General features: G+C 44.3%; 7 protein-coding genes across 7 annotated transcripts; 4 read left to right on the forward strand and 3 right to left on the reverse strand.

Moving 5' to 3' along the window:
* Positions 1 to 51: 51 nt before the first annotated feature.
* Positions 52 to 12,378, forward strand: DYN1 (dynein heavy chain; the record flags this gene model as incomplete). The annotated part of the gene is made up of 1 exon (XM_002554408.1): positions 52 to 12,378. The coding sequence occupies one exon, from the start codon at positions 52 to 54 to the stop codon at positions 12,376 to 12,378; it is 12,327 nt and encodes a 4,108-aa protein (XP_002554454.1).
* A 169-nt stretch (positions 12,379 to 12,547) lies between these two features.
* On the forward strand, positions 12,548 to 13,771 carry KLTH0F05742g (phosphatase PAP2 family protein; the record flags this gene model as incomplete). The annotated part of the gene is made up of 1 exon (XM_002554409.1): positions 12,548 to 13,771. One exon carries the CDS (start codon positions 12,548 to 12,550, stop codon positions 13,769 to 13,771), a length of 1,224 nt encoding a protein of 407 aa, XP_002554455.1.
* Positions 13,772 to 14,170: 399 nt separating this feature from the next.
* Positions 14,171 to 14,449, reverse strand: DPI8 (Dpi8p; the record flags this gene model as incomplete). Its single annotated transcript, XM_002554410.1, has 1 exon — positions 14,171 to 14,449. One exon carries the CDS (start codon positions 14,447 to 14,449, stop codon positions 14,171 to 14,173), a length of 279 nt encoding a protein of 92 aa, XP_002554456.1.
* A 1,032-nt stretch (positions 14,450 to 15,481) lies between these two features.
* KLTH0F05786g (KLTH0F05786p) lies at positions 15,482 to 16,405 on the forward strand (the record flags this gene model as incomplete). The annotated part of the gene is made up of 1 exon (XM_002554411.1): positions 15,482 to 16,405. One exon carries the CDS (start codon positions 15,482 to 15,484, stop codon positions 16,403 to 16,405), a length of 924 nt encoding a protein of 307 aa, XP_002554457.1.
* Positions 16,406 to 18,479: 2,074 nt separating this feature from the next.
* HFL1 (Hfl1p) lies at positions 18,480 to 19,721 on the reverse strand (the record flags this gene model as incomplete). Its single annotated transcript, XM_002554412.1, has 1 exon — positions 18,480 to 19,721. The coding sequence occupies one exon, from the start codon at positions 19,719 to 19,721 to the stop codon at positions 18,480 to 18,482; it is 1,242 nt and encodes a 413-aa protein (XP_002554458.1).
* A 137-nt stretch (positions 19,722 to 19,858) lies between these two features.
* On the forward strand, positions 19,859 to 22,051 carry KLTH0F05830g (uncharacterized protein; the record flags this gene model as incomplete). Its single annotated transcript, XM_002554413.1, has 1 exon — positions 19,859 to 22,051. The coding sequence occupies one exon, from the start codon at positions 19,859 to 19,861 to the stop codon at positions 22,049 to 22,051; it is 2,193 nt and encodes a 730-aa protein (XP_002554459.1).
* An 86-nt stretch (positions 22,052 to 22,137) lies between these two features.
* On the reverse strand, positions 22,138 to 23,274 carry AIM23 (Aim23p; the record flags this gene model as incomplete). The annotated part of the gene is made up of 1 exon (XM_002554414.1): positions 22,138 to 23,274. One exon carries the CDS (start codon positions 23,272 to 23,274, stop codon positions 22,138 to 22,140), a length of 1,137 nt encoding a protein of 378 aa, XP_002554460.1.
* Between the last annotated feature and the right edge of the window lie 62 nt (positions 23,275 to 23,336).

Consider the following 23,336-nt stretch of genomic DNA (forward strand, 5'->3'; position numbering starts at 1 on the left):
GCTTAAGAGACAATCATAATTCCTGGCGGCGAGTGAGTATTGAGCAGACCAATGGACTTGACCAACGGCAATGCTGTTTCGTCTAGTGACCAATTAGTGGAGGAAGCCATCAGGTATTGTTATAAAGTGTCTTCTGCTCTGCTCACCGGAGCTGAAGGGTTCACCTTTGAAAAGTTTCAAGAATTGAACTCTTCAGCGATTAAGGACTTTGCCGTCAACCGAAGTTCTTCTGTATTATACTTGATCGCCGATCCCAGCGAAAATGTCAAAGCAAGCTCGAGCCCCGATGTCGGGAATTCCGAACCTGATCTTCTAAATGATGCACACAACCGCAACGTCCTGGCACTGATAAAGAGCCAACCAACCCTCAGCTTAGAAAATGCTCTAGAAAGTCAAATACTAGTTTTGAGCATGGCTCAAGGCCTTGAAATGAAAGCATTCAATCAAGTTATGGCCCTTGGTGTTACATCTCTTATTGAATGCGCGTTGGGACCACAACAGCTGATGAACACAGATAATGGGTCTCTTCAAAACATGCGTCTTAAAATTGACGAGTTCTTTTCTAGTATGAAGAACGTTGAAAGCTGGGCTGTGGCGCCAAACTTACTGTTATCTGGAGATCGGCTTATAAAAGACATTGTGAACAGAGGCGCGACCATAGAAAACTTTGAGGAGTTCTTGCCTGACACTCAATTTGCAGACTCGGTATTTCTGAATTCGCTGCAGAGAATAGTTAATGGTTGGATTCACTCTGCTGAAAGCTTTTCAAACTCAATGAGAAGCATCGACGACGGAGACGCCAAAGACGAAGTTAGCTTTTGGCAAAAATTGGAGCAAGGATTGCTATCTATTCAAGATCAATTACAGAGCAGTGAAGCAAAAATAACAGTGGAAATTTTAAAGAACTCTCGCAGGCCGCAGGCCGCCTTCTCTTTACTTGCAAGTTCCACAGTGCCCGAGCGGCTTAAGAAGGTCAAAAGTTACAATCAGTTCCTTTGCGAATTGCCCATGAAAAAGTTGCAGACAGCCGTCTCTTTGCCAACACTTGACGGACTCATAGATGCATTTGCTACCGCTTTCAAAAGGCTAAGAACGTCCCTGTTCCCTATATCCCGCGCACAGGCTTTAACAGAGCAAATATGTGTAGAAGTTATCTGCAAAATCAAGAAGCTTGTCCCCCAGTTGGCCTCGCTACCATTCGGTGAATATGAATCTAAAACAAAGGCATTAGAAGGTTTTCTTAGCAGGTGGGACGAGCTCATCGAATCAGCTACATTAATTATGAGAGAAGTGACAAGAAGGCGCTCAGAAAAGTACGTGCCAATAAAAATTGCATCGAAAACCGATCTTCTCAGGCACCGACTTAGTGGAATCAAGAAACTTAGGTCAACTTATGAAGAGCTTTCCCTCGACCTTGAAAACCCTGACATGCTGAAATACAAAGCAGAAGTACCCTTCGTTTACGAACCTCTGAAGACCACAGATTGTTTAAGCTGTTCCACAGAACAATGGTATGCACTGGAAAGCACTTGCAATCAAAGGCTGGGCATTTTGGAAAACAAGATATTGAATGCCCTCTTATTTAAGCTTCATTTGTGCGAATCTACAAACGAAATGTTCACGTTACTTGAGAAGTTTCGCCCCTTGCTATCAAGACCTCGGCTGCGAAAAGGCATTCAACAATATCATGGTGGTCTGCTAAAGGCTGTCGTGGGGGAACTCTCTAACCTGAAGCAGAAGCTCTTGGACTGCAATGGCGATTCAAATGCTGCTGCTTTGAATGATTTGCCGCCAGTTTCCTCTTCCCTGATGCGGATAAAGCTGTTGAAAAAGAGGGTGTCCACTATTTTGTCCAAATTAACTCTATTATTGGGCAGGGATTGGAGCTCCAGCGAAGATGGTCTGCATTTGCACTCAGAGTGCAAATCAATTTTGGAAGGACTGAATGAAGATACAATTGTGAGCGAATGGTACTCCAAGGCCAGCTGTTCCGAGGCTCTACTACAAGAACCTATATTCAAAGTTCTTAAAAATGGCGGCGGGTACGCTATATTTGTGAACTCGAACCGCGAATTTAGGGATCTGTTCAAAGAAGTTAGAAACCTATGTTGGATGGGCTATGATCTTCCCAGCTCCCTTTTCAAAGCTTCAACTGTCTTGAGAGACCTTTATCCCATTACGATCGAGTTTATGGAGCTTCTGGATACATTTATCCAAATAACCAACTTAGTAAATGAAAGGCCAGCTCTGAATGCGCTCTTGGGATCACTCATAAAAAGATCTTGGGTTGCTTTAAAGCACTGTATTAACGAAAACTGGAAAGCTATATCTGAATCAGAAATAGCAGCTACAACAGCTGCTGTACTAGATTTTGATGAAAATCCAGCTTCCCTTTCTATATTCCGCTCCCTTGTTAATGAAATTATAACAAGGTTCAACAGCTTGGAAAGTTTGGAAAGGTCCTTAACATCTTTTTTAAATTCGATCGACTTGACCAAATTTTCCGAACCTTCTCTTAGAAATTGGATTACACAAATTGTATCTCTGAAGAGCAGCATAACGTCACTGGAAAAAGGCAATTACACTTGTTTCGAAACATACCTCGAGGCTCAGATTGAGGAGAGCGTTTTAAACCTAACACGACTTGCGCTCAAACCAGAAAACCTACCCAAAACAAAGCATGAGGTAACAATTGACAGTAATGGCGTTTTATTGGAGCCTTCACTAGAATCAACAAAAACGAGATGGCTTGAGCACATCCAAAATACCCTCAATATCTCTTTTACTCTTAAGGCTTATTACGAGGATGATAAAGGAGAGCCAGTGGGGCAAAAAACCAAACGCCTCGATGAATTTAAAATCCAAGTTCAAAGGTATGCAATGTCAGCATCCAAAGAGGTTGAGTCGCTACTACAATCAGCTTGCATTTTGTTAAGAAGCTTGAACATATACAAAGTTTTATGGAGACCAAAAGAACAAATAATTTGGCATCAGCGAAGAAATGACATTCTCTATTGTTTTGATCTCTACTCAGACTTCATGAAAGAAAGATCAAAAGTTAAAAGCATGGGAATGCGCGTGAAGCTTTCAGACTCGCTAACTATATCTCTGAAAGATTTTCAAGCAAAGATAGAAAGCTGTTACGAAGATTGGAATAAAGAACTGCTTAGTGAGCTAGAATGCCAGTATGAGAAACAGTCCTTAGAATTTCATTCTACGCTCAGTAATTACAGAAAGCTCTTGGAATCAAACTCTATTTCTGTTGAATCATGCTCTTTGGATGAACTATATGAAATTTGCTCCACAATAGAGAATTTAAACAAGTCTTGGAGTCATAAAGAGGAACTACTAAGCACTTTACACTCTGTACATATCCTCATGAGAGAGAACAACCAATCTTCTCTTTCAGAGGTTATACAAGGCGATCAATTAGACCTGGACATGAAGCTGCTAAAGCAAATCCTTGAAAAGAGGCAAGCTTGGCTAGCTGAGAGAAAATTTATAATTGCGAGCCGTATTGAAATGTGGAATGATAAGCTGCTTAAAAGTGCCAGTTCTTTTCGGGAAGAATGGCAGATATGCAAGCCAGTATCTCAGGATCTAAAACCAGAAAACGCTTTAGAGATACTGGAGCTCAAAGAGCATGCGGTATCTCTGGAAAGTAAAAACCTGGAAATGGTGAACAAAATATCCTTGTTCTTGTCTATACCAGTCAAACAAGGTTTTTCTTTGATTGACGTCACGGCAGATATCGCTGCATACAAAATAGCCTGGGATGCCATTAGCATAAGATGGGCATCACTAAAGCTATACCTTAATACTCCTTGGGCGCAATCTGACTTGAATAATCTAAAAATAGAGCTCCAGCGTTTAGCTGACGAACAGCATGAAAACGAAGGATCATTGGCTAACCAGGTGGTTTTCAAAGCATTCTCCGAAAATATACAAGGGATTTTAAATTCAATCAAGCTGTTGAATGCCCTGAAAGATAAATGTATGAAGCCGCGTCATTGGAAAATCCTTTTCCAAGAAGCTGGTGGCTCTTCTCCAAGCAGAGATGATATCGATGGAATGTCGTTTCTTCTCGAAGATGTCTTGTCCCTGAAACAGGGTTTAAATGAAGGCTTTGTATCAGAGGTGATTAAGAATGCCAAGTCAGAAGAAGTTGTTGAGCAGTCCTTAGAAGACATCGAATCGCGGTGGCGATATACCAAATTTTTGTCCGCACACCATGCTGGTAATTTTGTTATTGTTAAAAATTGGGATACGCTTATGCAGTCCATCACTGATGATACCAATACGCTAACTGCAATGAAGAATTCGTCACACTATAAAGTTTTTGAGCAGCGCTCAGTAAGCTGGGAGATAAAGTTCAATGAGCTAGCATTGATCTTGAATAGTTGGGCAGAGTCGCAGCGGCTGTGGTTACATCTCTATGGTGCTCTTGGGGACAGTGCTAGCTCTTCAAACTTTTTGCGATCAGAATCTGCAAGATTTGAAATGATTACATCAGAATTCAGTAGCATTGCTTCGACTGTTTTACAATCAGACTTGGTACTGGATGTTTTGCATATTATGGACCTTTCTAGATCTCTAAGAAATATTCTTGAATCTCTGAAGAGAGTCGTTGGAGCTTTAAATGGGTACCTAGAGTCACAGAGGGAAAGGTTCCCACGGCTATATTTTCTCGGAAACGAGGATCTTTTGCAGCTTATGGGGGCCTCTCAGAATCTATATCAGGCCTCTCATCATCTGGGTAAAATCTATGGCGGTGTTTCTTCCCTCAAGTTTGAAGATAAGGAAATATTTGGCGTCAGCTCGCCCGAAGGCGAAACTTTAGAGTTTTTGGAGCCAATACTCTTGTCCAAATATCCCGAAATGCAAGAATGGGTGGCTCAAATCGGTATTCAAATAAAATCATCAATCATGTCATCTACAGAAAACTGCCTTGAAAAGCTAAAAGTTAGTGGAGTTCAGGAATTATCACAGTTATTCGAGCAACATGTTTTCCAAGCTCTTTTACTTTCGTTCCAGATAAGGTGGACATCTATTATTGAGGACGCGATTTCTCAGGATGAAATTTCTCCCAAACTGAATGAAATTCAGACTGTTTTTAATAAACTGAATTCCCTTTTGAAAGACACAAAAAGCTTTTTGAGAAGAAGAAAGATCGAGTCACTTATTGTTGAGTGCATCCACTATCTTTCTCTTTCCGAAGAATTGCGTGCCTTTGACGTTGCAGGACGTAAAAATATATGGAATAGTATCCCGAAGTACTATCACAATGCCTCCGAATATGATATGTTTCAAAGAATTACTGTCAGCATAGGGAATAACAAATTTTCCCATGGCCTGGAGTATATTGGTGTACCTGAGAGGCTCATATACACGCCTTTAATGAGGAATTGCTTCGTCGCAATGGCACATGCCTTGGCTCAAAACTTGGGAGGTTCACCGTTTGGGCCAGCTGGAACAGGAAAAACAGAGACTATAAAGGCCCTTGGTCAAAACCTTGGTCGGTTTGTGCTGGTGTTTAACTGCGATGAGTCGTTTGAGTTCCAGTCCTTAGGGCGTTTGCTTCTCGGTATTGGGCAAGTCGGCGCTTGGGGATGTTTTGACGAGTTTAACAGATTGGAAGAAAGCATAATGAGTGCCGTATCAACTCAGATTGAAACTATACAGGATGCTTTGGCCAGAAAACAGGAAAAGTTTGTTTTATTAGGAAAAACAGTTTATTTGGACGATAGCGCTGGAATTTTCATCACAATGAACCGTGGTTACAAAGGTAGGCGGGAACTTCCAGACAATTTGAGAAAAAAGTTTAGGCAGTTTTCCATGAAGTCGCCTGATTACACCATCATTGCAGATGTAATTTTAACCACACTTGGGTTTGAAAATGCTAAAAATATGGCGAAAAAGATCTGCAATTTCTTGACTGAGATGGAGTGCCTGTGTTCTCAGCAGAGACATTATGATTTCGGGTTGAGAGCTATGAAGGGAATCCTTCGAAATTGCAGAGTTCTCAAGAATAAGCACGGTGGTACCGACCAGGACATTCTTCTTGAAAGCTTGCATCAGATGCTTTCTCCTCGTCTCGTCAAGTCTGATGAAGATGCATTCTGCAAGACAATGTCTGCGTTATTTCCAAATACTCATTTGAATTACAATGACAATGATTTTCGCGAAGGCGTCGAAAAGGTTTGCCAATTTGGTAACAAAACGCCTACTGATCTTTTTGTGAAAAAGTGCAACCAACTATTTCAGATTCAAAATTCGCAACAAGCTATTATCTTGAGTGGGCCTCCAGGCACAGGAAAAACAACCATATGGAATTCTACGCTAGATTGCATGGAATTGGCGGATGGAATCAAAAATAAAGTATTCCTTATTGATCTCAAGGTCTTGGCAAAGGAACAGCTCTACGGATGCCTTGATCCAGTCACTTTTGAATGGACTGATGGTGTGTTTACTTCCATCATTAGAAAAGTTGCTCAAGATCAAATTGAAAAGCATAATGAAACCCGCATTTGGATTATTTTTGATGGCGACTTGGACCCTGAATATGTGGAAACAATCAACAGTGTGCTTGATGACAATAAGGTGTTAACTTTGCCGAATGGCGAGCGCTTCAAAATACCAGATAATCTTCGATTAATATTCGAGGTGGATGACTTGGATATTGCAACGCCTGCAACAATTAGTCGTTGCGCCGTTATCGTTATTGATCGACCAGTTTGCAGTCCCTCTGAAATGCTCCCTGCACTGCTTGTTGAAAAGCTTCACGACATGCAGATAGCTTCGAGGCTTCCTATGAGCTTTTTGGATGCTTTCTGTGAAATCAGTTACGATGTATTGGGGCAAAAACTCCACGATTTGCATGATTTTGCTAAAACGCTGCCGAACGCCATGGACACAAGCCTGTTGGGCTCGTTGGATAATCTTGTCTCCTTAACATGTTCTCAACTATTCCAAAAATCAGAATCTGTGCAAAAATTATCAAAATCAAGTTTCTCTAACTTTGCCAAGTGCCTTTTATGTATCAATATTGTTTGGGCCATAACTGGAGCTTGCAATGAAGATGACAGGTCTACCTTCGAGCAGTATATGAGAACGGGGCTTGGAATAGAGGATTTAGCTTCTAATGACTCGCTATCGCTAACAGACTACGAGGCAAAAGCAGGAGAGCCCAAACTGCGTCCTTTATCTATGTCCATGCCGCAAATTACACTAGAACCTCACGAAGTCATTTTGCCTGATCTTATGATACCAACTGTTGATACCATGAAGCATGAACGCCTAATACTCGATCTTCTTTACGCAAGAAAATCACCAATTTTATGCGGACCTCCAGGGTCAGGGAAAACAATGACAATATTCAATGCTTTGAAGAACTCCAAGAAATTTGACCTTATTGGGCTAACTTTCTCTAAGGAGACCACTGTGGCATCTTTTCTTGATACACTGAAACACCACACAACAATAACAGAAACCGCAAAGGGCATTTTACTGAAACCAAAGTCTCTAAGCAAGGACCTAGTGGTATTTTGTGATGAAATCAATTTACCCGAAGCCGATGAGTATGGCGCACAGCCAGTGATTTTACTCTTAAGACAATTGCTTGAGAAAAAAGGCTATTGGGATGTGTCCAGCCATAGATGGGTCAGCTTGGAAAGGATTCATGTGGCGGGTGCATGCAACCCACCTGACAACGGTAGCAGAAAAGCATTGAGTGAAAGATTCACAAGGCACACTTCCGTTATATCTATTGATTACCCAGGCAAAAATTCTTTGCTGCACATCTATGAGGTATTTTTCAAGGCTGTTTTAAAACTGGCGCCCGAGCTTCGTGGCTATTCTAAAGAGTTTGCCCATGCATCCGTTCAGCTTTACTATTCCTGTAAAGAAAGATTTTCAAGTACAGTTTATTCCCATTACATCTACTCTCCTCGAGAACTCACAAGATTGATAAAAGGACTATATTACATTTTGACCAACTCCTCAATCCGCGCTCTCTCGCAGTTGATCGAGTGTTGGGTCTACGAATGCCTACGACTGTATTCTGATCGACTGGTTTGCGATGAGGATAAAAAAGCGTTCGACAAAATAATCATTGAAATCACAACCGAATACTTTCCCAACCAGATCGAAAACTATTATGAAATTCGGGACAATCTATTATGCAATTGGGTTTCACTAGAATATGAAAAGACGGACAGAAGAGAGCTATCTTTCTTTGTTAGAGAGAGATTAAAGACTTTTAACGAAGAGGAACTTGAATCTACATTGATTGTCCATGATAGCATGTTGGATCATATGGTGAGAATTGACCGCGCACTGAAGCAGGATCAGGGGCACTGCATTCTTGTGGGTCCAAGCCGCAGCGGAAAACGGTCGCTAACTCGATTTGTCTCCTGGATGAATGGAATCGAGGTTATCCCCCTAACTCTTCACAGGAACTTCCACATTTCTGATTTTGATAAGTTTCTGAGAAACATTCTATCAAGATGTACTGCTGGTGGGCAGAAGATCCTATTACTGATCGATGACTCTAGTATTTTGGAATCATCTTTCATAGAAAGAATGAACACTCTTTTGGCCAATTCTGATGTTCCGGGGCTTTTTGAGGCAGAGGAGCGTACCAAATTAATTGCTGATTTATCTCAAAAAGCCGAGGAGATCGGTCTCTTGCTCGATGAAGATGAAGAACTCTATTCTTGGTTCACCCAACTCATATCTCGAAACCTTCATGTGGTTTTCAGTATCAATGACCCTAACTCAGAAAGCGCAACAAATGTGATTAATTCACCAGCTTTGTTCAACAGGTGCGTTTTAAATTGGATGGGCGAATGGTCCGACCAGACTCTAGCGCAAGTCGGCACAAAAATTATTGAATGGATGCCTTTATCGTCCTCCCTTGATGGCAGTGACCCAGAAATGTTAAGCAAATCCGGTACTGCCACTCCACTGAGTAAGAAAATAGTTGATGTCGCGATCTTGTTTTTCAAGAACTTTCAGGTCCTAAACCTCGGGCGACAAGCTACGCCTGGCCAGTTCCTGGATCAGCTAAAAACCTTTCAAGACATTTACTCTAGAAAGCTTTCAGAACTTGAGAAATCTCAGCGGTTCATTGCTACGGGCTTAGATACTATGAAGGAATCGGTCCTTCGTATAAGGGAGCTCAATGAGTTATTTTCTGAGAAAGAAAAGGAGCTGAGATCCAAAGAACAACAGGGCCGAAAGACGCTTGACAACATGCTCTCAACACAAAATGAAGCAGAAAGAAGACACGAAGCCACTGTAGAGATAAGGAAAATTTTAAGTGCACAAGAGAAAGAGCTGAGTTCACAAAGGGCTCGAATAATGAGTGATTTAGCTTCAATTGAGCCTCAAGTCCTTGAGGCGCAAAGGGGCGTCAATAATATCAAAAAGCAGCATATGACAGAAATAAGATCGATGTTCAACCCTCCTAATAATGTGAAGCTAACACTGGAAGCTGTATGCTTGGTTCTTGGCTATCACTCCAAAGAATGGAGAGATATTCAAAGTTTTGTCCGTAAAGATGAGTTCATCTCAAGCATTGTTCAATATGACACTGAGATGATGATGAATGCAACGATCAGGGACTTCATAAAGAAAGAATACCTTATGAAGCCCGGTTTCAACTTCGAAGCTGTGAATCACGCAAGCAAGGCATGTGGTCCCTTGTTTCAATGGGTGGTTGCCCAAGTTGAGTACTCTACTATTCTCAATACCATATCTCCATTAAAGAATGACGTCGCAAAAATTGAAAAGGAAATGCTTCAGACAAAAGCTAGGCTTCTCGCCTCCGAGGACATGATATCCGATTATAGAGACTTAATGGAAAGCTCAAAGAGAGAATACAGCAACATTATTCGGGAAACTGAAGCAATTAAAGCTGAGCTATCGGCAGTTGAGCACAAGGTTTCGAGGTCACGCAAGCTATTAGACAGCCTGGCATCCGAAAATGAACGCTGGTCCAGTAGTACTGTAACATTCAAAGAGCTGAGGCAGAATATTGTGGGCGATTGTCTCTTGTCATCTCTATTTATCAGCTATTGTGGGGCTAAAGACCGGAAAACAAGACTTGAGCTTATTAGATCGTGGAAGAAGCATTTGGGTGAGTTGAGCGTGTCTTATGATCAAAACTACACTTTCTGTAATCATCTCGTTGATTTTCAAGAACGATCTCGCTGGTTTTCAAACGGACTCCCAGATGATTACACCTGCATCGAAAACTTCTATATTTTGTTCAACAGTCTCCACTACCCGTTTGTTGTAGATCCGGAGCTCAAAGTTTTTCATGCTCTCCGTAGGCACTTCGGGAACACTATTGCAATGACAAGCTTTCTTGACAGTGGCTTTGTCAAAAAATTAGAGAACACGCTTCGGTTTGGAGGTTGCATCATAATACAGGACGGAGAGTTTTATGACCCGATTATTTCGAAACTTATTGCAAAGGAATTCAGAAAAACGGGCGGAAAAGAGACAATACAAATTGGTGATCGCGACATTGACATTGACCCTAATTTCTTCATGGTCATTTTCACCCGGGACGCAAGTTGGAGCATTCCTCTCTTTTTGCGGGCGCGGATGTCCATTGTTGACTTCACTGTTGACAAAAACTCTATTGAGCCTCAAGCACTCGAGATTGCTCTTGAATGCCAAAAACCGGAGTTGCATGAAAAGCGCAAGGCTCTGGCTCAGTTGAACGGCGAATACAAGCTTCGCCTAAGTTGCTTGGAGAAAGAGCTTCTTGAAGCACTGAACAGTTCTCCAAACAGTGTTCTTGAAAATGAATCGTTGATAACAACCCTGGAGCAACTCAAAACCCAGTCTAATGAAATCCAAGGCAGAATTCTTGAAACAAAAGGTGTGATCGAGGAGGTTGAGCAAGCTGTGAATGAATTTAGAGCCTTGAGTCAGCATGCGTTCAGGCTCTATTCAATTGTCGAACATCTGCCATCCCTTCATTGGGCATACCAAGTGACAGTGAACTGCTTTCTAAATTGCTTCAGATCTATATTCAATCATGACAAAGGTTGTGAAAGTAAAAATACAAACCAGCTATTGAGATCTTTTTACCGAAGGATTTTTGAGGTTCTTTCTCCCGGGCTTCTCGACGATGACAAGCTCGCTCTTGGTGTTATGCTCCTCGTGTCATATTTTGAGCCAGCTGAACCTTCTGCTTTCTGTGAAATACTTAGTCAATTGATGTCAAGTATACGCACCTCGCCAAAATCACCCACGCTCAACATACCATTGGATTTTGAGTCAGCAGAGGTAAAGACATACACGCAGAACTTAATTGAAGGTTTTGAAGACTTTGACATATATCATCGACTTCAGGCGGCTGTGGAATTTCTACCGCCGGCCGAATCGTATCAGCTCAAGGAATTTGTTAAGGAGTGGGATTATGTGCCGATCGTCATTGTTTGCGAAAGGGGAACAGACAGCACCTATCGCGTTTCTCAACTTGCTCAAGAGCTGTCGCGGGAACTGTCAATTGTATCTCTAGGCTCTTCTGAAAGTACCTCGATGGCCGAGAACGCCCTTTCTCACTGCGCAAAAGAAGGTCATTGGTTACTAATTCAAAATCTTCAAATGTCCCCCGACTGGGTTAAGTCGGTCTTGACAAAAAGGCTCGAATTGTTAGCTAGTGATACCAACAAATCCTCAAGCTTTCGGGTATTCATGACTTGTGAGCTAGAGGGACGTGCACCACCACCGCCTTTGATCCAGACAAGTTGGAAAGTTGTTCATGAAAGTGAAAAAGGTATTTTACAAAGTGCAAGGGATGTATGGGGAACTATTTCTCGCCCGGGTACTATTCGTCCCCCCGAAAAGCTTTTCTGCCGTTTTCTTTTGGCTTGGTTCCACGCCCTTCTAGTTGAGAACAGCAGACTTCATCCGCTAGGATTTACAAAAAAGTATGACTTCAACGATTCAGACTTTGCCGCCGGCATTGCGTACCTTGATGGCTTTTTCGACTGCTTGTCTTCTTCGCATAACAGCATCAAACCGGCAGACATATCATGGATAGAACTGCAGTTTAACATCGCTACTATCATCTACGGAGGAAAAATTGATGACGAAAAGGATATCCTACGCTGCATTGAGCTGGCGGCAGGTCTTTTCAATGAACGTGCATTTGAGCCAGACTTTGAGATCGCGCCGGGCTTGCTGGCCCCTCAGAATAGACAAGAGTGGACCAGCATTCAGGAATGGTTGGTGCAATGCCGTCCCCCCGAAAACTGGTCCCAATGGTTACAGCTCGCGGAGAACGTGGAACTCGAACGCCGTGAGCTGCATGCAGCTAACGTGGCAAGTTCAGTGATCCAAATCCTGAAGGGCTTGTGACTCGAGATGCTCAAGACAATTTTTTGTACAGTTCGCTCTGTGGAGCGGTACGTAAAATTTAAATCAATATTTATACAATCTGCCCAATTCAACGGTAAACATGGGTCTGAACAACAAGAGCTATTCAAATTGATGCAAAACACTTTCTAAAGCTAGACTAGCAAAGAGTATGACGCGACAGAGAGCATTATCTGTGAGTTCAGAGGCCAGCTTGGACTCGAAGATCGAAGTCACCACGTACAAAGAAAAGCATGCGTTCGCTGATCCTGGAAATCATAGTAGGGACCACTTCAAGCGCAGAATGTCGCCTGTACGCTTTGCAATGCGCGACTGGTTGCTCCAGTTTACGAAACATCAGTCAGAAGGGCTGTACAAGCTACAGTGCAAATTCCGCTGCCCGGCGCTGGATAAATATTTTGCATACACGTCCCTTATGGGATCCCATATGTTCTACGTTATCATGGTACCCATGCCACGTTGGCTTGGTTTTAGCGTAATGTGCAGGGACCTTGTTTATATACTTGGGTACTCCATTTACCTAAGCGGATTCCTCAAGGACTACTGGTGCTTGCCACGGCCTAAGTCGCCTCCCCTGACAAGAGTCGCGCTGAGTCCATATACAACGAAGGAGTATGGCGCGCCTAGCTCACACACAGCGAATGCTACTGGGGTAACGCTGTTGCTATTGTGGTACGTTTACCGCCTTGAAAACGCATCGATTTCGTGGAAGCTAGCCGCAATTGCAGGCGCCTTGTTTTATTACTTTACTCTCACGCTGGGAAGGATATACTGCGGGATGCATGGCTTGTTAGACATTGTTTCAGGAGCTTTAATAGGCGCCTTGTGCTTTTTTGTGAGATGGGCGGCCGTAACGTACACCCATATTGATACTGCCAATATACAGGAGTGGGGCTGGTGGTTTCCGGTAGCTTCTGTAAGCTTAGGCCTAGTGCTACTTTTTAATCATGCGAAGCCAGTCGACCACTGCCCTTGCTTTGAAGATAGCGTAGCGTTTGTGGGGGTGATATCGGGACTTGAAAGTAGCGACTGGCTGCTGTGGCATGTCGGGAGGTCAGCAGACTTGCACATCCCTTACAGCTGGTCCGAGTTTGGCGTCTTGCTCACTCTGCGCAGAATCGCTGTAGGCGTGCTCATGGTTCTCATATGGAAAAGCGTAGTGGGGAAGACACTCATATACAAACTGCTAAACCTGGTCTGGGAGGATGACAGGGGCCGTTACAAGCTCGAGCACATTGACAATCCTTCTGAGGAAGTGCCACTTTTCACAGGCAGGTCTCGCACGGAGCTATTGGGAAGATTCCTCATCTACGCAGGCGTTGCAGGAACCGTGGCACTTGCCAGTCCACCACTGTTCCGCTTGCTAGGCGTGTAACCATGATTGAAACATTACGTCGTCTCTCAAAGGCACTTCATAATTTTATAGACTGAATACACAATGAAGAGTTACACAGCGTCGGAACAGGCCTCGAGGCAAAACCCAACACTTCTATCTGGAGAGATACTTCTATCTGGAGAGACACTTCTTGTGCGACGCCTGCGTCGCCCAGAAGGGCCTTTCATCCCTAGCCTGCTTTGGGCGCGTGGTTCCTGCGCTCGGTACATCCTTGAGTACATCCATTAACTAAGCATGATCGTCCTGCAAGATGCTTCTTCCATGCATCAGTAAGGCACTGTGCACGTGATAGAAAGAGAACGGCGCCAGTTCAGGCACCAACTTGTCACGTGATTTCTGGCATGTTTGGGCGCCATGGTGTCCAGCACCCTGAGCCTTTCAGCGGGATGGATGCGAACCCCGCGAAGCGTGAATAGGGCCGTACGTCCGTGCTATTTCGCGGTATTCTTTGAATGATGAGAACGTGTTGCCCGCAACCGGGTTTCGTAGTACACGAGCGCCGGTACCGGCGTTCTCAGCGTCGTTTGGAACGCAAGCGTCATCACATGAGTGAAGGCGCCTAGCGATACGGGAGACGCTGGGTGCACTATTGCGGGCCGTGGGCATCAGAGCTGGGGCGGATTTGACGAGGGTAGTAGCTTGGGGGAGACGTAGCATTCGGATGTGGTGATTGTGGCTGGGATGATTGTGGATGTGATGATTGCAGACCCAACCTGAATCGACAAATACTGCCCTTGGCAGATGCCCTATTTATTTGCCAGTGAACATATTCACTGACACTTGCTTGGGAACTCTGCTTATCGTACGCGTGACCAAGTTCCAGAATTGGCTTCTGATCCCGCGCGGCAAGAATTCCTTAGGTGCGCTCGTCTTTTTTTCCAGCGAGAAAAGAGGTGCTACTTTGAGATAAGGCCTCGTATGCTGCAGGCGGTAAGCGACGAAGAAACAGAGCAGCTGTTCAAACGCGGGCTAAGGTACGGAAGCACGGCTTCGGAGGACGGCGGCGCAAAGCAAGCGGCCGTCCCTCGCACATAGCGTTTTTGGATAATTTACGTATACAATGACTTATACCTGCAATATGGGGGTGGATTCATCAGCGACGCCTTGAACATCTCGCGCCAGGGTTCCAGATCCGTACGAGTGGCCTCCATCGTGTAATATTCACATGGACGAGGCCTGGTGCCGCTTCGGGCAACAAATAGCATGTGCAGAGCCACTGTGCGGCTCGTGGCTCGCTCGTGCCAATAGTGTGGCAGGAGCATGATTGAGGGTTAGAAGAATCACATAGCGATCGACTTGGAGCTGCACTACAGTGCCACCCTGCAAGTTCGCTAATCCTTTTGTCAAATCACTTTGTCCGAAACTGTCATCCACTGAGGTCGAGATGCCTTGGGACAAGACGCCCAAAGAGGTGCGAATATTGATGGAATTCTGACGCCAGTACCAAACTAAAAATGCTAGGATCCAGCATTTCTAATACGCACGCATACTGGAGCGCTCGGTGCAGTGTTTAATTTTATCACGTTTGACGATAGCAGAATTATCTCAATCACTGCGTACGCAGAGTGAAAAAGGTGAATAAAGCACCTGGAAAAGCTCATTGTGCTTTGGATGCTATAAGAGCACAGGTAACAGCGCTTAGAACACAGTCATCAGAGCTGGCCGGGGGTGAAATCCGATAGCGGCAACATGGAAATGGACGAAGAAATCGACTATGAAGCGCTTCCGAGCAGCGCTCCTCTTACACACCAACTGGCAGCAGGGGCCTTTGCTGGTATCATGGAGCACTCGATAATGTTCCCTATAGATGCCATAAAGACTAGGATGCAGGCCATCAGCGCAACCGTGGGGTCTTCCAACGCAGCACCAAAGCTGCCCTCTAACATTATGCAACAGATAGCGCGTATCTCGACCACCGAGGGATCGATGGCCCTGTGGAAGGGCGTGCAGTCTGTGATTCTGGGCGCGGGCCCCGCCCACGCGGTGTATTTCGCCACCTACGAGATGTGCAAGGGCTATTTGATTGACCCTCAGGATTTCCAGACACATCAACCTCTCAAGACCGCAGCGAGCGGTGTCGCCGCCACGATCGCGGCGGATATGCTTATGAACCCCTTCGACACCATAAAGCAGCGCATGCAGCTTCGCACCTTCTCCAATGACCGCATGTGGGCTGTGGCTTCCAGAATATACCGCAACGAAGGCCTAGCCGCCTTTTTTTACTCCTACCCAACTACCATCGCCATGAACATCCCTTTCGCCGCATTCAACTTTGTCATTTACGAGTCTTCAACTAAGCTCATGAACCCCAACAACTCCTATAACCCGCTAATACACTGTCTCTGCGGTGGTCTAAGTGGTGCCACCTGTGCGGCCATCACTACGCCCCTGGACTGTATCAAAACTGTTCTGCAGATCCGCGGCAGCGAAAGCGTTGTACACCCACTATTCAGGAGTGCTGACACCTTTTCGAAGGCCGCCAGCGCCATTTTCAAAATCTACGGGTGGTCTGGTTTTTGGAGAGGTCTAAAGCCCCGGATAATCAGTAACATGCCCGCAACAGCGATTTCGTGGACCGCATACGAGTGCGCAAAGCATTTCCTTTTCAGATAGACTCCAACCCTCGTTTTTCCTGATGAGCTGAAACGAGCCCCGCGTTGAGAGACACGGTCCCTGGAAACTTCGCCCTTGTATATAAAATTGGACTTTCACCTCCTTGGGGACCTCTTCTCCAGTTACGTGTAGATATACTACGCCTTGCATCAATTTGGATAGCACTGCGCACAGATTAAATAGCAGTACGCACGATGCATCGAGCGCCATGTCTGGGGACAAGGTGGCCTTAGACGCGAGTCGCGTATCCTGTTCTTTATCGTGCGATCCTTGGCAGAGAACTGCACGCGCTAAAGGCTAGCTCGGGACCTGCTTCACGAAGATAACTTCACTCGTTGGAACTTGTGTGGTCGCTGTATTGGCGGGCCAAAAATAGGTAGAAGCGCATGGCAGAGAGTTTCAGCCTAGGCAAAACTATATCCTAGGTAATGCAAAACTTCGACGCATTCAGGACATTTCTCTAAATCACCTGAGTTCTAGCGCTCTGGCGTTCTTGTGGCGGGCACAATGCAAATGCCTTTATCGTATCCGACTGTTTAGCCCGCATTATAGGTCGGGATTACTTCAACATAGTTAAGCACATTTTCGTGTGTTCGTTTCGCCTTTATGCGCTAGCGCGGGGAGATGTGTCGGTTAAACAGATCTTGTTTGCTGAATGTTCTTGCGCTAAGCGTTCCTGCAGCTGTCCTGTGAGTATAATATGTCGATAAATATCATTAGGCGCGCATATGCTTTTTATGTGCTGAGCTGAGCTTCTTTAAATTACGAAGGCTTTTTTAATCACCGCATAACGGAGTTCCTCTCTTCCTTGGTCTTTTGTCGGCATGGGATGCTTAACCTTTTGGGTTCGCGATTTGGCCCTGTAAGTGCATAACATTGAAAAATGCCGATAACAGAGAATTGCCGTCGAGGAATCAGCAAAGCTGGTGAGCTGTGGTCTCAATTGAGTGCTAGATAAGAGCATGGGCATATGAATCATGGCCTAGCGTTCTGGCGCGACTCTGGGAACTTTTGAACGATATTTTCTTTCGAACTGAGCAATCCTCGGCACACACACTCTTACTTACAAACTACTCTGATAATACATGAGTTGTGTGCACGAATTTGGCCGTGCGCTCGTTGGAAAAATGGGAATCATGGTGTTCGTTTTCAGTCCTCGGGCCAGCTTATTTCCTATATTCTCGTAGATTTAACTTAATGAGAAGTACAAGAAAGGCCACTCAGGATATACTGCAGGTTTCCTGACGGATTCAGCTTAAAATTCGACACTCTCGAGTATTACTCGACACAAGCCGGGGCAAACAGAAGAGGCTCCTGAGGGGCAGTCTGGGCTCCTTAGTGTGACACAATCAATGACAGATTGGATATCACTGGTTATTGAAAACCTGGTGGCCAATGCTTCGAGCTTTAGTGTCTTAAGAGATAAGAGTTTCACTGATTAGCACTTGTGTTGGCGCTGCACTTTCCACGTTTGTATCACATCGTTTGCTCCTAAATTTTGGGGCTTTCAATTATATATTGTATGCGAGCCTAGTGCCGTGGCATGCGCCTTACGCCTCCGGGTTCAGGACTGGTTAAGTATCAGAGGTTCTAACGGCCAAAAAGCGAAAACGACACTGCTAAGTTCCCTGGCTTTGTTGAGTCTAAATATATTGGCTTCCGAGATTTGCTTTGAGGATAACAGCCACGCACCTGAACTCCAGGAATAAATAATCCTATCAACTTGCAAAGGGGTACCAATATGTGCTCTCATAAAAGACTTGAGTTTCAGTGTTGCTGCAGAATCTAAATTGCGCATTTTAATAGAAAGTTGAACTGCACTTGACCTATTCGCAAATTTAAGTAGCCTTACAACTTAGCTGCACCATTAAAAGTGAGCAAGGTGGCTCATTGACAGTGGGAAACGTTGCTCACAAAACAAAGCACCACCTTTGGTAGCCTTTTGCGCCCATGCCGCGCCTGCTCTTGAACACCATTTCGAGAATTGAGCGACCGCATAACCCCTGGTCAGTCCTACACAGGTCGGGATCAATTCAATTCGAAAGCTCATAAAAAAGCTAAAACTCTGTATTTTTTAGCCTGGATATGCTCTCCTTGTGTTCTGTCGCAGCCTTTCGATGTCCCTACTATATTTGTGTGCATCAACATCCCACTTGACTGGGTAATTAGGGTCCTCAGGAACAAAACCAGTTGGCGAAATTTCTGTCCACGAATCATCTTCCCCAACACTCCCGTAGCGGGACGAAGCTGGTGATTGGTCACCTTCGTTGACCCAGTAATTCTCTCTGCCACCATCCGTGTACCTTAGCCCCGCTTGCAGTCTATTAAGGCGGGACCTCGCATCCAAATGGGCCACCACTGCCTCTGCCGAGTTGAAATTTCGGTAACTATACAAGTTACCGAGAAATGTCACCCTAAAGTCCCAAATTAGATCTCCAAATCCGAAGCAATCCTTGACAGCAGAATAGAAGCGCAAACGTGCTCCCTCGGGTATCCTCTTTGAATCGTAAGTCGTCCAAATGAATGCATAAAGGTGACCAATGGCGAATCCTATCATTTCCACACACAACACTGCATTTTGGTAAACATACCCATAATCCACGTCTGAGTCATGTCTTATAACTCCGTACTTGCTTAGGACTGAGATCAGAATTTCCTGCCAATATGATGCGAAGATAATGAGCTTAACACACAGGAATTTCGACCATGGGTTGTACTTCTGCAGGTCTCCGTAAAGGCACTTCCAGAACAGAGCTAAGTTGTAAAGTGATAAGCTAGCTGAAACATTGTAGACAATAGTCCAAAACAGGCTCCAAAATTCTCGCTTCCACTCATACTTCATACAGATGATGTTGCCCAAACAGTAAAAAGGCTTAATCCACACGTATTGCAAAATTCCCCTTTTGATGCTCAGAAAGTCATTAGGATCTGACATATCTACGGCAGAAATAAAGGAACCTAATACTGGAATTGGGTGACGCATAGGCGGTTTCCCCATTGACAGTTCCGTTATGATTTTACGCTCCCCTCCTAAAATCAGCGTTAGCAGCGAGAAGAAGGTGTATATCACGAACGCCTCGTAGATTTCACGTATGGGGTTGATCCAAACCTCTGACCATTGTGGTATCACGCATGCTAGCAGGCACGTCACACAGAAGAGAGGAACCATCAGCTGGATCCTTATGACCAAACGCTGCTCATAAGGCTTTCTATAGTTGAGGAGCTGCTGCGATATTGAGAACGCAGAAATTGTGATGCTCACAACAGATGACAGCACACATAGAAGGAACCACCATCGCGGAATGTAGTAGTTCATGTAATGCCACTGTTCTGTGTTCTTTCTATTGTTCATAGAAGCCGCAATTTCAAAGATATGTGTGTGAAATTCGCAGTCTTCTATATCCCTAACAACAGCCTTTAACAACAAGGAGGCATAAAAGGAACCGTGTAGTAATGTTGAGGGCACTGGCCTTCGCTTTGCTGCTACAGTTTTTAGGCATCGCAAATGGTGCTGGTGTGGGAGTTCATATAACGCTACTTGCTAGGACGAAAGTTCCTAATAACCTAAATTCATTTAGCGCGGTGATGAAGGCAGGGGTGTTCTTTCCCGATGCGTTGTACAGTTGTAATAGCAGAAAAGATTGGCATGAATTTGCAGAATATACACACTGGCCCGCGTTCCTAGTACAAGGAGCTAAGCTTTGGAGGGAGAGATATAGCAAGAATCAAAACTCCGAGAAGTCTCTAAGGCTTAAATCATTTTTAACTGGCGTGTTTGTCCACCAGGTGGCGGACGCCCCTTGGCATTCACTTGTTGATGGGTACAGAAATCACGGCCTTGTTAAAGCTCTAGCAAGCCTCGAGTTCGATAACGATTTTCAAAAAGCGCACGACTACATCGATACAATGGGAGATTTCCTTATGTTGGGACAAGTTTTGAGAGACGCCACAGACAACTGGTCGTACTACTTGGGAGGAGACTGGGAACTGCCTGATAAATTTGACATAATGGAGCTTGTGCACCGTTCTGGCCTTAAGACAATAAAGTTTTGGGAGCTAAAGGCTTGCGTCGAGAGGGGTAACATCGCGCTTGCAAGCGAGGTTTACTCCATTATGAAACGAAGACGTGAAATTTTAAGTGTAGCGAACGAAATATCACCGCGCGCCCGCGAACTGATGCAGGATCATTGGCTAGGCGGCGAGTCTAATATTGTAGCCATGACAAACAGATGTCTTTCAAGCTTTTTGGTATTATTTGAAGAACCTAATGAAATGAACATCAACCCAGAACAGCTTCTTGAGGTTTGCGGAAACCTGCCGAGAGTTCATGAAGCCGAGAAGCATTATCTGAAAAGAAGATCATTCGACGACATGCTACTTGTGTCTCCTCTCGCCTCTTTATCTTTATTCGGATTCGATATAGCAATTGGAAAATTTCAGAAAGATGAAGTCTGTCTTGCTGTTAGTGCACCCTTGGAGGATGGCGAAGGGTCTGTCTATGTGATACCCTGGAGAGACGTTTCGGGGTCAATAGATAAGTTGTCTGAACGCCCGGTGACACGATTTTATGGCGCACGTGTGCATCGTCTCACTTTGGGTGAGTCCGACTTTCTCGTTGTTTCTGCTAGTGGTGACAATGCTGTTCATATATATTATGAAGGCTTCAAGGTCTTGACCATTGTCGATGATCACAACTGGGAGAGACACCAACTCACAGTCTCGTCAATTGCAGATATTGATGGTGATGGCATTCCAGAGCTTTTATTAGCCGGTTCACATTATGGCATTAATGAAACAGGTCTTGTACAGATAGTTGATGGACGCGACATTTCTTCTTTGTTACAAAGGCGCCAGTATTCCAAAGTTTCCCTTCAATCTTTAGGAACTATTTCTTTGAAGGCCCCAGTGTCACAAACGTTCCAGAATTATGGTGCTAGTGTGATAGCCTCCAGTTTATGGAACTCGAACGCTTTTCTTTACGTATCTTGTCAAGGTTTAGGGGTGGTATTTGTATATTGCTCCAGCAGCCTGCACCAGAATGCTCTCCCTCGGTATTACATTATTAACGAGCACGTTATTAGGCAGGAGGAGGATATTCCATTGGACTTGAAGGTCAAGCCTTCGTCGGATCATGGGATGTTTGGCAAAACAATATGTTCGTGGAATTACCATGATACAAATTACATTGCCATTTCACAACACTTACAGAACAAAGTTTACATCTTCAGAGAGCAAGACGGGTTTCTTGAGTTTTACGTGGCTCTGTTACTAGATTTATCATCAGAGGCAGCTGATATCAGCTCCACGGTGGGATTTGGTCGCTCCATTGATTATGACGAGACGACTGGTATCTTATACTTGTCATCCCCAGGTTTCCTTGATGGGGACGGCGCCATTTGGAAAGCAACTATGAGCGAAATTACAAGTACAGTCGAAACTTGGAAGCTGGATCGGCTGATAATAACTGTGTCGCGCAATTTGGTTACGATAAACAAAAGCCAAAAGGGAAAGGGTATCCCAGGCTTTGGTGACACTATACGTATTGGGCCCGATGGAAAGCTTATTGTTGGCTCGCCAAGATTTGGTTATGGCGACTTTGATGAAAGGCAGTTGACAGGAAATATCGCAATATTGAGGTTGAAATGATTAAACTTAATTACAAGAGTTTATTAAAAGGTATTTACAAAAATATTTACAGGGGTCTTATATATATGAGGTTCAACACTAAGCTCTCAATAGTTCTCAGAATTTCTGAGCTTTTTTTTCTCCAGCTTTCTTTCCAACTTTTCTTGCCTCTCTCTTTTCCTCTGTTCTTTCAACGCCATCCTATCCTCCTTTTTGCTTGCAACAGGCTTGGGGCTAAGCTTCATTATTAGTCTTGTTTCTATGCTACCTTCAACAGTTGGTGAAAGCGAAAATTCGTTAACGATTACTTGTAGCTGTTCGACAATATGCTGACGCCTCTCTAACTCTCTGTCTGAGTGTTTCCTTGTGTGTGCTGGCTCTTCGTCGGTTATGTCCTCGGCCCAGTTCGACTTGTTTAATGCATCTTTCCCATTCATATAAAGAAACACTTTGTAGCCTTTTTTAAGCTGAGAAATAATTTCATTCGCCTTTTGCTTGTTAAGATCGGCGTCAGATATTTGCCATGAGACCTTGATTTGCTTCAAGTTGTCTTCGTTGCTGTCATTCTCGTTTTTCCTACCAGTCCTTTTGGAGGAAAATCCCAGTCTTGTCAGCTCTTCTTCTTTTTGTTTCGCTAATTCATCAGAATACTTCTTCAGCGCAGTCTTACTTTCAACTAATTTCACGAGAGGTATACTAAACGTGCCGCGTTGTTCAACATCGACAATTGCTAACCCGTGTTTTTGAAGATCCAGTTCGCCTGCCCAAATTAAAATGCTTGTCTCTTCTAATTTGTTTGTAGTTTGGTTCACAACCTTTACTACACCACGCTCATTCATTTTAAACACTTGCCGCAGGGTGAAGTTCGCAGCGGCTTGCGCTCTCTCGCTCCCCGTGTTCCATTTCAAGGTGGTGCGCTTCCTGTTTTGGTGACCTGTGCTAGGAGTCCTTGTTTGCTTGCGCTTTGCGGGGCTCACATAGTGGATTCTATCAGTCATGAGCTTGGCAGCATCCTTGTTTTTTCTCATGGACGCAGTTGCGTTAAATAGAATATCGTTGTTGCTGGCTACGGATTCAGCCAAAACAAACCTCGTAGTTTGTAGCTTTCGACAGGGCTTAAGCTGGAAAATCAGAACTCGCCCATTACTTAGAAAGCAGTTCTTGAAAGTTAGTAAGCTTAGCATCGCCGTACTGCGGGCATCAAAATTGTGTACTGGATTTAGTACCGATGCGATGAGCTTCATGACTTTTCAGTTTAATTAATGCTTACCTTCATTATAGACGAAAGACATCAACATCATCCAAA

The sequence above is a fragment of the Lachancea thermotolerans genome, assembly GCF_000142805.1.
Source record: "Lachancea thermotolerans CBS 6340 chromosome F complete sequence".
Classification (NCBI taxonomy): Eukaryota; Fungi; Ascomycota; class Saccharomycetes; order Saccharomycetales; family Saccharomycetaceae; genus Lachancea; species Lachancea thermotolerans.